Genomic DNA, 16,981 nt, shown 5'->3' with positions numbered 1-16,981 from the left:
TGCCACAGCCTCCAAAGAGTCCTTCTTCTGAATGCATTATCACCATGTCACTATTATACATACACATACATATATATATTCAAACATATATACACTCTGCATACATACATAGACACACATATATTAAAAAAAAAAAAAAAATTGATTGAATGTGGATTAAAAGACGGACCTTTTCGACTGAGAGAATGAATTGAACATGTTTCTGGGCAGCCAGCTCCCCCATCTGTTGATAAATCTCAAATTTAAGCAAAGATATGACCTTTAGTAAATTGGTAATGGGGGCATGCTAATACTAAATAAAAACAAGATTAATCAACCTAAATCCAGGAAATATGAAAGTTTAAGAAGCAATATTTATATTAAATTCAAGCACAAGAAAAATGGAATGCAGTGGAATAAATGTCAGCTGAATCACGAAACAATTTCCAAATGCAAAGAAAATTACCTGGTCATGGAAAACCCGATTCATCTGATAAGAAGATGAAGAAGATTTATTAGGATGCAGGAGCAGGAGGAGGAAGACGACTGGGAAAAAGAAGTGACGAACACAGAGAGTGCAGAGTGAAAGGATGTGGGCTGGGCTGCTGCGGTGTGGGATTTTCTTAAAGGGGGGACTAGTACGAATTTATGTTTTTGTGGGCCGAGTGACTTGTTCAGCGGATTTCTCATAAAACGTTTACAAACGCTATTTTAAACTTAAGTTTGATATATTAATATAGAAGCACTAGGAGTTATAGAAGCGTTTTCCGAAGAAAGAGACTTTGAGTATTTTTTTTTACTTTTTATAAAATTCTGGGATTTTTGATAGAATGTTTGTCTTATAAAACTACTTTAAGTAAAAACGATTATGAGTAAAAGTACATTCTATGTAAAATAATTTCAAATGAACCATACACATCGATTCTGAATATGTTTCTTTTTGGTCACCTTTTGTGAGCACTTTTTTGTTGCGAACTTTATAGTCTTAGTTACTTGTTTCGAGATGTAAAAACAGAACTTTATTACATCTTGAGATTACTTATGTAATCCCCTATTTCTATAACAAAATGGAGTGCTCGTGTTGGATTACTATTCTTGTTCACCTAATTAATGTTTTTTAATAGAGTTAGTTCAATTACTTATAAACACATTCGTTTCGAGATGTAAAAACAGAACTTTATTACATCTTGAGATTACTTATGTAATCCCCTATTTCTATAACAAAATGGAGTGCTCGTGTTGGATTACTATTCTTGTTCACCTAATTAATGTTTTTTAATAGAGTTAGTTCAATTACTTATAAACACATATTCTTATTTCTTCGATGTGAGATTCATATTCTCAACACGCATCACGTGTGATGAATTTTCACTTGAACAACATAAATCGTATGAAGTGGAGCACTTGTAGTAGTTTGGCTTCACATATGTGCCGGTATGACCCGTCCCTTGCACCCTGTCCAGTGATGAGTGGGTTGACCCTGTTACTTGTACACTGTACAAAAGGATATAAATAACTGTCTATTGCCTAGTCATCACTATTACATAACAACCCTATCTACCAATACTTAACAACTAAGGTAGATACTAATCGAGTGTATTGAGTACACTGTGATATGATGTTCCTCTATTATCCTTAACAGTATAACAGTATACGTACGTTACGTATAAAAGCAATCTTTGAAAACACTGATAAGTAAAAGGAATAAGAAATCTGAAGAAGAAGAAGGCACTTGGTTAGCTGATCCGTGGCAAGAAAATGATCAGCAAGGAAACTGCGTTTACTAATGAAAGCAAATAAAACAGAAAACCTACAATACGTGGCAGTCTTACCCCTTTATTGCAAGGGAAATAAAAAAAGTGCAAATTCTCAACTTCTTAATTGTTGTAAATTAAGCATATCTATTAATCTTCAATGAACAAAGCAACTAAGCTTAATCACTACATAATAGCTGCATTTGGCGCTTGAAGCATAGCAATTAGCAGATAATGTTGTGAAGAAGTTCAGGCCAGATTATTGTTGTTTAGGATTGGAAGCTGGGGAGGAGGAGGAGGACCAGCCGGAGGCGGTTGTTCGACAGGAGGATCGGGAGCAGGTACTCTCATGCCCGGCTGTTGGTTTGCAAGTGGTGATTTTGGACGCGAAGGAGGTGGTGACCGCCTTTCTCTCAGTCCCTTAACTATATTCAGATCATGGTGATCTGCATGCAACATTTCATTAAAAAAATAAATCAAATTTATGTATTAAGAGTGAATACAGTAGACCATATCTTTTATATGTGTGCGTGTGTGTGTGTACCTGCTGCTGTGACCAAGCCTTGCTGCAGAGTGAACATGGTACCTACAACAAGAAGAACTACAAGAACAAGAGAATCGAGGAACGAGTTAGAGTCACCCATTTGCTTCTCCTACTCCAAATATTCTCTTGCTTCCTCTTTCCATGGTTTTAGATATTATATATGCAGATGTATGTGCGGTCAATTTTATCACTACTCACAAGTCACAAGTGTTCATTGATAAAAGCAAGTTGATTTTAAAATAAAACTGATTTTGATAAAATGACAAATTTTGCTTCCCAAACATTGACTAGCTTGTCAGTCTTGAGGAATCTCAGAATTTGGTCCTGCATTTCTGCTCACAAGGTTAAATACAAGTGGGAAATTATATATTTACCTATATACAAATGTACACAAGGACAAGAATTTAGAGGATATGTTTCTTTGAAAATCATCTGGCGAAATATGTATGTATAATTAGTCACTAATTTTCAGAAAACTTACTGAAGAAAATCAAATATAATATTGGATTTATTGGAGTGCTAATTAGAATTTCAGAATTATCATTTCTTAGGGTTTGGGGTGCCAGATTTTTAACAGGAACATAAATATGTAAGTAATATATGTAAACTATCATCAAATCCTTAATTTCCATAAATTTCATTTCTTGATATACACACGCACATATATTTTCAATTCTCATAATATAACCAAACACAGAAAGATATAACCCAATACAAGAGCACTAATCCAAAGTAACGTACCCACAAATTAAAACTTGTCCTTAATTATTTTGATAAAGTAGAACTTTTAACGACTTCGGAGCTGAGAACTATGGAGCATTCGGAAGCTTCTTAAAAATGTAGGAATTTCCATTGTTCAACTGCACAACATGTTCAGCAACGCTATGCATTACTCCCAGATAAGCATCTCTATACCTTTTCAAAAGCACGATCGACGACATTATCGCTCGTTGCAGTTTTGGTAATGGTATCCCTCTCCTCGTTGTGTTCTTGAAGTTGAGATCACTGCTCTGTCTCTGTCCCAACACTACTGCAATCTTCTCATTTTCCTCTTCCTCGTCATCATCCGTTACGAAATTGTCTATTCTACTGTAAGGGCATCCTCTCGAACTAGACGAAGATCTCCTCCTTCGGTGGCTGTAGCACTCCATGCTAGCTTCCTCAAAGTCCGTCTCTCTATGCCGGAGGGTGTGAGAGATGGATTGGGATATAACGCAAGGGGAAGATAGATCTGTAAAACAAGTAAAATGGAGTTGAATGGCTCGTAAGTCATAACTAAAAAAGTAGGTGTGATTGGATCAGAAATAGACCAAAATAATTAATTAAAAGATGAGTAAATATTAAGTTGTGTAATTCACATTCCATACAAAAAACACTTGGTGAAGAAACCAAAGTGGGTAGCAGTAGTCGTGCAGGAATTGTAAATGCCCTTGATGTTAGGCAAAGTAAGTAATTCGAGAAATTAAATTCAGCAGCTAGCCATGCACAACTTGTGATGTGAGTTGGGTTTTCCAATTAATTGCTTTGAATTGCATGTATCCTTACCAATCAACATTGAGCTGTGTTTTGGAAGATTTGGTTTGATTATAGCCACAAGTAATAAATTGGTTTAGCAGTTATGGCAGTGTACTCGTCAATGGCACTTAAATTTGAATCTATTTCCTTGTAGCTTAGATGTTAATCAAAGTAAAATTTCCACTACTAATGTTATGCTGATATTTTTAAGGATAAAACCTCACACATGATTCTGTTATGCACATAAAATCAAAATTAATGATGCTTTGCCTTTGGTTGCTCAAATTTTTAGCTTATCCTATATACCTTATTAAAGAAATTAAACATAATCTTTTCAAAAACAAAAAAAGCATTATATCTTGCAGTATTGTTCATTGTGTATCCAGAAAAATAAAATAAAAAATAAAAAGAACTCAGTATTTTAAACCTCTCTCCCAAATTATAGAAGCACACTAGTAAATTTGAAATATTCATCATGCACTCCTCGCTGTTCTCCTTTCGCAATATCGCAAGGAAGACGGAGTCATGGAGATCGAGAAACTTTTTCAATCAGAATGAGTTATTTTCCATACACATATACAAAAGGATGCAAATTGTTCTTCAGCTTGATTGTAACAACTTTATAAACAATTACTTTCAAGCTAAAAACTGCGAAGCATTAGTCTTCCGATACAAGTGAACATCACCATTATTCAACTGCATAACACGACCAGCAAATTAAACAAAACATCATTTCCACATAAGCATTTCCAAACTTTTTCAAGAGCGTTATCGATGATTTGACCTTCATTCGCAGCATCGGGGTCACTCGTATTTTCCCAAACTTAAGGCATTTCCCCTTTGAAACCATCGCGTTTTGCTCATTAGTAACTGCATTTCTTAGTCTGCCGTAACGCCTTCTCCTCTTGTACCTCTTCATGTTTCCGCAGCATGCGGTAAATGTCTGCAATTTTTTTTTCAGAGAGAGAGAGAGAGAGAGAGAGAGAGAGCTAAATAGCAAGGCAATAGATAGTCATGTACATATATATGGTATGTGATGAAGATAAAGATGAAATGCAGGTATTTATGTCACAGACAAATAAGTTAAGGGGTTTAGATTATTGAAGAAATTTATGAGAGCACGCAGTGTAGCAACTGAAATTGTGCAAATGGAGCTAGACTTTGGTGTTGCCAGCAATCACCAATTAACATCCAACTGTTCCATTTAATATCACTTTTTTTTATTTGTTTTCTTTGACTCTAAGATTTTTTTTTCCTTTTAATTTATTTCTCATAGGCTCATAGTCAAGAACTTCACATGTCAAAATAAATACCAACATATTTATTCACCAAAAGAAATAAGGACACAGATTTATATGAAAAGAAAAACACATTGCAATATTTAGAACAAAAGCACCAAGTCTTAGAGGATGTTTGTGATTGCTTTTGAAAAGGTTCAACATGTTTTCTCTCTCCAGTAAAAGTGTTTCTTACTATGTTTAACATAAAAACTCAATATTTTTCTGAATCATATAAATGTTTTTTTAGAGAAGCACTTGCTAAGTGTTTATTCAAAAAGCTCTTTCAATTGGCTTTTCAAGAAGCAACTAGATGTTTGATAAAAATTTCAATGTGTATCTAATAAAAATGCTTATCATATAAGTGCTTCTTACAAATCAATTCACAAACAACTCCTTAGAAAGTTCAGATTCTCGACTTTTGATGAAACTTGGAAAGCAAGGCATTTCATTGAATAATGATGATGTTAGGAACTTAGGGGCTTACACATACGATATGGAGTCATCGAATGAAGTACTGCGTCACGTATACAAAATGTATAATATATACCTTCTATACAATTTCTTTTGACATACAAACTCAACTTAGTATCTTATCCTTCTTCCAGTAACTGATGGACTGGCGAACTTGAATCTTATGGACTTGAGCCTGGACTCTCAATATCTGTTCTTCGCATACGAAGAGAGTTAACCCTCGTGGCTGGAGATAAGGACTCGCCAACATTCCTATCCGCATCCAGCATGAGGAAATACGCATGAGGTGCCCACCCTGCAAATTAAAAAATAAAAGACTAAATATGTAGACATGAAAATTAGGTCAGCATTCTACCAGTTGATGAAACATGAACATATTAACAGAAGATAGCAGACACACCATCCCGCTGGTTTGGGAGAGGGAAGGATTGCAAGTAACAAATCGAAGCTATGACAATTCCTGCGCTCAAACAAATCGAACGTCCCAAAAGATGGATTATCATCTCTTAACTTTCTACATTATGTTTTATAGTGGAAGGAACTGAAAATTGTATCATTGCATTTAGTAGCAAACCTATAAGACCTCCAGCAAAGACGTCCTGCCAATGATGCCAGTAGTCATCCACACGAGAGATTCCCACGAGAGAAGCACAGAGTAACGGAAGAAATACAATGCAGAGCTTTGCGGAATGGCCTCTACGGTCAAACACTTTGATCTTCCCCGATAAATACCATGCAAGAAAACCAAGACCTGCAAATGAAACTGCACAATTGACAATTGCAAACGAATTAGGCACTGTCTTTTCCAACAGCATAGCCTTAAAAATGCACAACGCACAGAAAGAGAGATTGATGATATGATACCTGAAGTATGCCCGCTAGGAAAGCTTTTATGTCCTTCCTTTATAATCTTTTTCTCTCCAGTGCAGATAGCATTGTTAGTCTTTGGATCATATACCTGTGACGTGATTGACAAGCAGTTCAGCATAATGCAGGGACAAGCCCTTACGCTTACAACCATCGTTAGCGAAAGAAAAAGAAAATTGTCACCTACACCTATTCCATTAGGGAAGCACCGCCAGAAGAAGTTTGGACGCGGGCGGCCGACAGCATCCTTGATTGCATCCGTTATTACAAGAGTTATGAGAACAGAATAGAAAAGACCTATAAGTTGGAAAGTAATAATCAACCAACAGAAAGAAAAGGGGTGTGTGGAAATCATTTCCAAAGAAAAATATAGTATACAGGAAGCCTAGAAGGACACAGGCAGTACCCAATATGGCATGGTGCAAATCATAAACATCCTTTCTGCAAATGTAGTACACGAGAAAGATGGCGAGAGGCAAGAGTACCGCATAAATCTAGACGCAGAAAGTGAAGATATAGTAAAATATTCAGTATTCTCTGTAAGGTAGAAAGATATTAGATGGTGAGAAACTGATACTTACTGGAACAGCCCAGAAAGGAATGGTGTCTTTCTGAAAAGGGTATTTGAGATCAGTCATCATTTCTTCGCCAACGAAACGATGAAAAGGCTCTATAAAATTCAAAGACAGATCAACCGCCGCGAGAAGTACAAGAATTAACCAGTCATACTTGTGCACTTTAGCCACTTTGACTCCATGAGATCTTAATGTATGAGAAATTATCTGCATCTCGGGCATCTTCTTTCCAACTGGAGTGTGAAACCAATTCGAAATGGTCTTTCAGAAAGGAGTGTATAGTTACACCAATTTGAATTGAAGATCAGGTACAATTGAAGAATCAAATGTCATTAGCTTCACCATTTTCTTTCTCCCAAAGATACGTACCCTGAAAATGACACATTTGATGAAGAATCAGATGAAATCTAGAATCTAGTAAGTTGTCGAATCCAATCAATCCTTGGCACCAAACGAGCACTAAGAATGCTAACAAGCAATGATTTTCGAGCTTGTTAGCGTGACAACCACCAATGACATATGAAATGCCAATCCATTTTTGGCAGAAATTTGATGCTCAATCTAGGGTTTCATGGAAATTATCTGATTACAATTCAAACTGCCAGTTAAAATTCTTATTAATCAAAGAACATGAAGCCTTCTTTTTCACAAACCCTAGTTTGTGCGCGCGCACACACACACACACATATATATATTAGAAAATTAAACAACCCAATTCTTGAAGACATGCATGAACCCTAGTTTTCATAAGACGTATCATATTTTCGTAATAAACATTGTCCTATATACATTGGACATAGAGAGATAGAGACAGATTACCGTTGATAAGAAGAAAAGCTCCCCAAGCCTCGGGCTCCCTCGTCAATGGCGCGATTCAAACAGAAAGAAAGGGCGAGAGAGGGGCCCCGTGGTGTGTGTGCCTTAGAAACTTCGAAACTAAAAAGGTATAGGTTAACCTAGGATTAATGGTCCAACACAGAATCCTAAAGGTAAGTTAAGTTAGCCCAATTGTGAGGTAAAACATGCACACACGCACAAACATCATACAGAAATAGATGGGGAACATAACTAACTATGTTGTACTCTGGCAAATATAGAAAGTAAATTAGGCATCCTAATACTTTGTTGGAATGATAACTTCAGTCCTCATCCTTCTCCATTTTATTTCATTTGCTATAAATTTTATTTTCCTTTTTACTGTTGTTGAATAATCTACAAATTATTCTTTAAAAATGCGTTAAGAAAATGTGACAAATGTATCGTTGAAGAAATTTTGTTTACAAATAAAAATTATAGCAGATGATATTAAATACTGGTATTTTAAATCATGGGACACTAATTCGAACTTAAATGCAAAATGAGATACACAATCCTGATCAACTCTCCTAAGTCACATTTGAGATTCGAATTTTGTGACTTTTATTACAAGGTGATTTTTTTGTTGGATATTACCACATGATTGTTCATATATATTGATTTGTCCAACAGTACATCTCACTAGCAAAATTCCTTGTATATATAGGTTGGACATAGAGAATTTCTTTTAAATGAATATAATTTTATTAATTTTTTCCTTGGGAAATGTTTGAGATTAATCAAATTCCAAAACCAGCGAGTTTATCAAGTCCTATATAGTTCTCACCTGCTTTGCTACACAACTCATGTCCAGCTTGTATAATCAATTATTTCAAGTACCATGAAAATGTCGACCAAAATAAGATATATTGTATATTTAGGAAAACTCAGCTCACATCCTTGTACTAGATTTGCTTAAAACATTATAATATAGAAGTTTTGACGGTAATTGCACGCTGGAAAGGCCTCTGATTTCTGTAATCCAACACATGGATGCTTAATAAAGACATTGGACAATGGACACACCACTGCAAACAATTTCTTCACAATAGCATGCAAAAGAGAAATATTACAATCTAAAGAAAAGGGCTACTAGTACTAGTCAAAGTGAATCAAGTGTGTAACAAGCGAAAAAAATTTCATGCAACGATAATGTCATGTAATTGATATCTTGAGTTAATCATGTTAAGAGATGTCGATCTTTTCTTTGATTTTGTCTTTATTTCTTTTACATGACGTTATGTAAGAAAATTAACATTCACAAATAATGCGTTATCGATTTGATACACCATCATTGTATCATCTTTGCTATAAACTTCTCTCATATGATACGTACATATATATTCATACATTGAGATTTAATATTGTCCGCAGTCCACACCACATTGTTCTCCTATATTTGCTCTCTCGTGTTCTAATATTACGATACAGCCTTCTCGTATCTGAAGGAGAAGCAAAAGGGGCAAATCATTTTAAAGCGAAAGAAAGGGGTTTTGCTTTCATTAAGTCCAATTATAAATCCATATTCTCATATGCGAGCGATTTGACAAAAATACAATTCGATACATCAAATGCCACGATCCAAATTACTTGTATTCCGATACTTTGTTGCCAAACCGTGTGTCTAAAATCCAACTTAGAATAAATCATGCACAAGTTCCGATGAATGTGCATGTGCTTGGTCCGTTTCTCTGTAAAGTTCATGTGCTGCAGTGCATGGGCTACACGTTGAAATTTCAACTCTCTCCACGCTCGCATAGCAGCAAATATATATATATATATATATATATATATATATATATATATATATATATATATATATATATATATATATATATATATATATATATATATATATTGTCAAACTATAGATTTTATCAATTAGATGTTAAATTAACTAGCAACAGGATTTGAATTCATGTCGTCATGCAAATGTTTAACACATTTCTACTTCTACGGTAAATGGGCACTTGCTAGCAGCAAATATATATCATTTTCTTGTTTTTTCTTCAGATTTGACCTGATTTAATTTGAGTTTGACCAAACTAGACCTTCATTTGCTTACTTAAACTTTGATTAACTTTTGATTTGTTATCTACTAAATTTACTAATTACTTGTATTGCAGAGATAAAACCCATCTGCTTAGTTTGATCCCATTGTTGATAAATAATTAAAGGCTCTTCTTTTGTCTTTGAGATCTCTTTCGTTAGAAGCAAAACATAGTGGACAAATCAGCCCAAGGGAGGTGACCTGTCATCTGTTCATTGTTCGACGCATATTAATCAAACTTGAAAGTGCAAGCAATTCATTGAATTAACACTCAAAGGTCATTAAGCGAGGTGAGTTAGATCAATTTGAAAGAATAGCGTCTTCGTCATTTTACATTTAAAAAAAAAAAATTGTACGTTAGTAGTTTAGATCAGTTTATTATAATAGTGTACTTGTCAAAATTTAAATTTCTCTTTCGATAAATTAGAGTCATTTTCTTTTTAATTTGTTTAGAGATTAAGAATAATGTGTATATATGTTGCATTCGAGTTCAAATCTTCCTCTCACAAATTAATCATTCATGCTAATTTATCAAAATAATGTGTTCGTGATCATGTCTCCCTCCTCTTATGTCAGAGTATAATATCCTCTCCTAAAGAAACTCAAAGGTGAAATAGACAAATACATAACATACCTCGAGAAGCGCGAAGACTCACCACCTTTCATTTCCCACAGCCACCACCAAATGGATCCACCGCCACTCCCGCCTCTTCCCACCACAATCACCACCACCGCAATTCCGGCAGCCACCAGCATGCAACTCAACTACCCCGACTCCATCGACTCCTCCCCACGCTCCCGCAATGCTGACACCTGGGACGACCCCCTCCCTCAAGTCCCCGGCGCCAAGCTCCGTCTCATGTGCAGCTACGGCGGCCACATCATTCCCCGCCCGCACGACAAGTCCCTCTGCTACGTCGGTGGAGAAACCCGCATGTTCGTCGCCGAGCGTCACTCCTCTCTCGCTGACCTCTGCTCCCGCCTCTCCCGAACCCTCCTCAACGGCCGCCCCTTCTCCCTCAAGTACCAGCTCCCCACCGAAGATCTCGACTCCCTCATCTCCGTTACCACCGACGAAGATCTCGACAACATGTTCGAAGAATACGACCGGACCTCCTCCGCCTCCCCCCTCAAGCCTTCCCGCCTCCGATTGTTTCTCTTCTTCGCGAAGCCGGAAACCGCCGCCACGATGGGTGCTCTGCTCGACGACGCAAAGTCCGAGTCTTGGTTCGTCGACGCGCTGAACGGGTCGGGTTTTCCGAGGAACCTGTCGGATTCCGCCACTATGGATTACTTGCTGGCGGGGAGTGAGAATTCTTGCAATGATTTGGAGGCGCAAGGCGACTTCTTCGGAGGCAACAACAAACAGGACAACAACAATGGTTTGATGAAAAATGTTAATAATGTGGTCGGACATGATGTTCATTCGATCAATCAAGAGTCCACCTTTGCCGAGGACAGTACTTCCTCTTTCGGGTTGTCTTCTTCGTCGACTTGCTTGTCGAATTTGCCTCCGATTCGGGTTCGAACGGACGAAACTGGTGCTAGGTTGATGCAGGGTGGTCAGAGGACTGTTGGGATCGAGGAGCAGTTTGCTCAGATGAGTACTAGTTATGCTGCTGTTGTTGCTGCTCCGCCGCCAATGGCGTCGAATTCGGGTGCTTTGCCGCCACCTGGTGCTCAGATGATGAATGTTTCTGGCGTTCCTGGAGAAAATATGAACAGGGTAGATGATGAGAGATCACCAGATCAGAGTATACCGGTCGGATTTCGTAAGCCTCCTCTGCCATTGCCGGTGCAGCCTCTACAAGTTAATAAGGCTGGCGGCGGCGGAGGAGGTTATAGTTTGCCTTCACCGGATTCAGTTGCAAGGTATGTGCTCTCTCTGTGTGTCAAATATTTGCTTTCCGTAAAGATGATAATTTTGCAAATGTGGGTTAGGCCTGTGTGCCCGCGCTTTTCAGCTGCCTTTGAATTCTTCGTGTATATTAGAATAGTTTAGAATATCGTTTATCAAAAAAATTGATGATAGTTTCGATTTCAAAGTAATTGCCATGAGTATGAACTATGAAGAGATGTGCCTCTCTATATTTAGGTTTAGAGCTCGATTGGGAAGAGGGAAATCGAACTAGGGAACTTGGGGAAATCGGGATAACTGAGCTACAAGCGGCTTGCAGTTTTCTAATTTTTGCTTCTAGAGTTTGGAGATAATAGTTTGTGTAAATTGGGTTATACTGTTTGTCCACATTGTCCAGTGATAGTAGCATTGCATCCGCAAACTCTGTCTCCAAACCAATGTACTATCAAGAGCAGATTCAAGCTGCAAACAGGGACAACATCAGAGGTCCTGCTAGCCCGAATACATCCAGTGATGCTTCCGATATGGGATCTCAAAACCAAGTTCAGCAAGTTCAGGATTCCGGGTACGCTATTCCTCAACAATCAGATCATCAGCAGCAGCAGCAACAACAACAACAACAACTACAGCAGCAGCAGCAGCAACAAGTACAACAGCAGCAGCAACAACAGCTACAACAGCAGCAGCAGCAACAACTACAACAGCAGCAGCAGCAACAACAACAACAATATGTCCATGCCAGCACACATTACATGCACCATCCTGCCGGAGGCCAAGTGCCAATGCAATCTTACTACACAATGTATGCACCCCCGTCACAGCAACAACCTCATCACCAAATCGATCACCAGCAGTATCCAGTCTATTTGATGCCTGTTGCGCAGTCACAACAATCGTACAACATCCCTTTGCAACCTAACATGTCTGACACAACTGTGGTTGCCTCAAGCCGCTTAACATCCCCCAATCCTGGCTCTGCCGTTTACAAGGACAGTAATATCCCACCTGTTTATCCCACAAAGGCAGCTTCGCCTGAAGTGTCTGCAAGTGTTTACAAAACGGCTGTGCCACAAACTCCAACATTAGTCCAAGTTCCTTCTAACCAATACCAGCAGCAATACCTGGGGTTCTCTCAAATGCATCACCGTCCTTCTCAGTCCGTTGCCATGCCTCCGTCTGCAACCACTAACTACGCTTACGAATACGCCAATCCTCAACATGAACAAGTGTTCTACACACAGCATCAGGCCGCCCCATTGCCTCCTCAATACCAGTCTATGACTCCTGCAGCAGCGGCCGCAGCAGTGGCACTGTCAGAAGATTCGAAACAGCAGCTACCGGCATACTCAGCAGATCAGAACCACACAACCATAAGTCATTAGGCATGAATTACCTTAATTTCATATTTGAGTTGCTCTTCTTTCCTTTAATTGCTGGCTATATTATCATAGACTTTGCTCATATGCATAGAATATGATATAATAAAGGGAATATATTTTCTTGCTCATATGCATAGAATATGATATAATAAAGGGAATATATTTTCTTCTTCTGTCTTAGTTTTATGGTTTATATATTATAACTGCTGCCCTATGTTGTATGAATTCATGTCCGTGACTACTTGTAAACGGGGCTTCTCTCCTCAAATGGGACGGACTTACATACACACCTCGAACACGACTGTGACGTCTCAGGTCAAGAATACATCATAGCATTGTATCATTAGCACAAAACAGTCGGGCTAGCATGGCAATTGAAGGACTTACATACACCCCTCAAATGCTAATGCAGCGCCGCACATCAATAATACAATATCATGTCATTGTGTTTCGTTAATATGAACCGCTTAAAATGTATTTAAGTTCCTCTCCAGACAATTGGCAAAGAAGATGATCACTTTGGGGCTTCATTTTAATTCAACTAAATAGACAGCTATTAATGTATGCAGAACATGTAGATATATATAAAGTCACATGGTCCCCGGCATGGGCGCCGCGCATGCATACATGTACAGGACTGACGCATGCAAGTTGGTGGCGTTGGTATATTATATAAAGAACATAAAACTTGAAGTATTATATAGGGGCATCTATTAACTGCAATAAGATTCAGATTCTTGACCTTTTCTACTATATTTTCTGAAAAGTCAGATGCAGTGCTAGCTCAGACAATGTCCATATAGTTTAGTACTAATCTAACTGAAGTTAAAGTACTATTTCAGTAGTGTAAAGTATCTGAAATGACTAGGTTTTACTTTGATTTTGTAAGGATTTTTTGTCAAAACGATCTTTAATATTAGTATAAATCATCATTTTAGTTATTGAGATTTGAAATCGATAGAATTGGTCTCTGACTTTATCGATCGTCAATCATTTTGATCATTCTATGAAAAATCTTCGTTAAATAAGGACAAAATGACAAAAAATACCCTCAAAATTTTGTCAAATCATTTTGGTGCATTGTTTATTAAATTGAGGAATTTTTGTCATTTTGATCCTTATTTAAAATAGATTTTTTTTTTTCACGGAATGATCAAAATAATTGACAGTAGACAAACTCAGGGACCACTTCTATCTATTTTACATCTCAGGGAGCAAAGTGAGAAGTTAAGACAATCTTAGAGACCATTTTGACTAAAATTTCATAACATTCAGGTACTATGTAAATATAAAAAAATCCCTTGTCATCTCGGATACTCTTTCAATAATGTAAGGTTTACTATTTTAATAGTGTAAAGTATTCAAAATTGCTAAACTTTTGGTTGTTTCCTCCGAACTAGTACATTACGGCTTCAAGTGCAGGGGAGTGCAAACCCCTGCACTCAAAGCGCACAAACTACCGCTTCAAGCACAAACACAATTTTATTGTTCTACAAGTCTTTGCACTTATCAGTGCTGTGAAGCACCAAAGGAAAATCATTAGCTAGAGCCACGATCATGACATTATGTAAGGTCACTATTTAATATTGCGGAAAGGTGACGACCTCAATCCACTTTTTTTTTTTTTTTTTTAAGGCTGTTAAGTTCACCGCAGTGTTTTATTTCTCCACCCACTTTTAAATGATAATTTTATTGACAAATTTATCCTAATATAAAATGACCTTAAAAGATCTAAAGACCAACTAATCATGTCTTATCACATAATTATTAAATATGTTGACAAAACCTAAATCGCAAGCTGGAGTAGGAGAGGGAGTGATTGTGTACTTTGTTATTCAATGTGATGGCGATTAAGCTGGCTTAATTGGATGCCAAGATTTAAACTTGATCAGGAGGCAGTGATGGACTTAGAACTTCGTGTCGTTATTCATCTATCTAGATGTTTTGAGAATGCAGAAACATCTTAGGGGCAAGAGTTGCCAATTGCTTAATTTGTGTATTGTAGATACCTCTTGTGTGGATCTTGGGCTGGAAAGATTTTCTGCTTGGTGCCGTGGCTGAGGATTTGGGGTGTTGGTAGTTACAATTCTGGGATTTTTTTTTGGGGAGGGCGCTGATGCCTGCTGGTGGTATTTGGAGTTCTTGGCAATGATGATTTTCTTTTTCTTTTTATTTTTTTTAATTATAATAATTTTTCGATGCAAGGAAAATTTGAAGAAGAAATATGTAGGGTTATTTTGGAAACAATGGTGGGTGAGAAAAGAGGTATGTTTTATTTCAACTTTTTATGATGGCTGCAAATATAAAGTGAGTGGAAAAATAAGATATTGGGATGAGCATAACACCCATTTTTTTTTTTTTTTTTTTTTTTTTCATTTTGCACGTTTTGTGGATGGTCACGTGAGTCATGTAATGAACATGGGCTTTTATTCTATATGGTTCCAATTCAATAAAACTTACATGTACTTTAGAACATCACAACTAGCACTTGGTATTATAATGAAACATAAGGCTATCTCCAACTGAAGGCTGGCCAAATGGCTCGTTTTAGCCATCTGGTCCTCCAAGAAATTAATATTTTAATGAATAGTACAGGGTCATATTTGCCTCCATCTCCAATCTAGGGCCAAAGGGTCATAGGGCTCGTTTTAACCCTGTCACAAAAAACAATCTCCAAACGAGGGTTATAGGGCCAAACATAATTTATTATTTAAAAACAACAACTTAAATTCAAATCGAATGGCTAAGTGACGTCAGCTAGCCGTTGGATTTGATTTTTTTTTTTTTTTTTTTTTGCTATAAATAGGGTGGATATTGGGCTATAATTCACACAACTTTGAATTCAATTTATTTCAATTCAAGTTTGCTATGAATTCCAACTTTGTATCCTCTTCAGATTTCCAACTGAGGGTCCTCATCCAATTCCAAATTGGAAGAATAATGGGCGCAAATGAGACGAGAAGATGAGTCTGATGAAGAAGTTCAAGTAAGGCGCAACAAACAAAACAGAGCAGCAACCATGGCTGCGGTCATGGTGTGTCAGCCAACTGAGGAACAACTTCAATAAGGTGGCTCTGTTGCTGTTCGCTCTTACAAACCACGAAACAGAGCAATGACGCATGTCAAGCTGATGAACAACTACTTCAACCCCAACTCAGTGTACACATAAGATGATTTCAAACATCGCTTCTGGATGAGGCGTCATGTCTTTGAGCGTTTACTTCGTGATATCCAGCAGGTCAATCCATACTTTCGATAGAAACGAGACAAAGCAGGCTGCCCTGGTTTCTCACCTCATTAGAAGGTTACTGTTGCACTCCGAATAATGGCCTATGGCTCCCCAGCTGATTTGATGGATGAAACCCATGGTATGTCTAAGGCTGCATGCCTTGATACTCTTGAACAATTATGTGACACAATTGTTCATATTTACAAAGACGAGTACCTCCGCGAGCCAAATCAAGAAGATCTAAATCGCCTCCTTCGCAAAGTTGAATACCTTGGGTTTTCGGGCATGATAGGGTCATTAGATTGCATACATTGGGATTGGAAGACCTGTCCCACCGGATGGCAATGAGGCTTTTGCGAAAGGTCGAGAAAGTCAATTGTTGTGTTAGAGGCGATTACCTCATATGACACATGGATTTGACATGCTTTCTTTGGAGTCCCTAGTTCCCAAAATGACATTACAGTTGTTGGGTGTTCACCCCTCTTCAATCGCCTGACGAAAGGTAAAACACATCAACTTGACTACTACATCAACAACTGTTAATACAATATAGGGTATTACTTGGCAGATGGCATCTACCCAAAGTGGGTGACACTTGTCCAAGCAATTCCAAACCCTAGGAATG

General features: G+C 37.6%; 2 protein-coding genes across 2 annotated transcripts; one reads left to right on the top strand and one right to left on the bottom strand.

Annotated features, from left to right (window-relative positions):
* Nucleotides 1-5,511: 5,511 nt before the first annotated feature.
* On the bottom strand, nucleotides 5,512-7,928 carry LOC137713913 (lipid phosphate phosphatase 2-like). The gene is made up of 8 exons (XM_068453268.1): nucleotides 7,805-7,928; nucleotides 6,992-7,355; nucleotides 6,817-6,904; nucleotides 6,598-6,707; nucleotides 6,408-6,501; nucleotides 6,118-6,306; nucleotides 5,944-6,003; nucleotides 5,512-5,838 (listed from the first exon to the last, which is right to left on the bottom strand). The coding sequence occupies exons 2-8, from the start codon at nucleotides 7,205-7,207 to the stop codon at nucleotides 5,705-5,707; spliced, it is 891 nt and encodes a 296-aa protein (XP_068309369.1). The 5' UTR covers nucleotides 7,208-7,355; nucleotides 7,805-7,928; the 3' UTR covers nucleotides 5,512-5,704.
* A 2,613-nt stretch (nucleotides 7,929-10,541) lies between these two features.
* LOC137713999 (RAF-like serine/threonine-protein kinase PRAF) lies at nucleotides 10,542-13,264 on the top strand. The gene is made up of 2 exons (XM_068453360.1): nucleotides 10,542-11,762; nucleotides 12,146-13,264. Exons 1-2 carry the CDS (start codon nucleotides 10,576-10,578, stop codon nucleotides 13,128-13,130), a joined length of 2,172 nt encoding a protein of 723 aa, XP_068309461.1. The 5' UTR covers nucleotides 10,542-10,575; the 3' UTR covers nucleotides 13,131-13,264.
* The last annotated feature ends 3,717 nt before the right edge of the window (nucleotides 13,265-16,981 follow it).

Source organism: Pyrus communis, chromosome 13 (genome assembly GCF_963583255.1).
Source record: "Pyrus communis chromosome 13, drPyrComm1.1, whole genome shotgun sequence".
NCBI lineage: Eukaryota > Viridiplantae > Streptophyta > Magnoliopsida > Rosales > Rosaceae > Pyrus > Pyrus communis.
The sequence above is the reverse complement of the archived record's forward strand: the minus strand, read 5'-3'. Positions and strand labels throughout refer to the sequence as shown.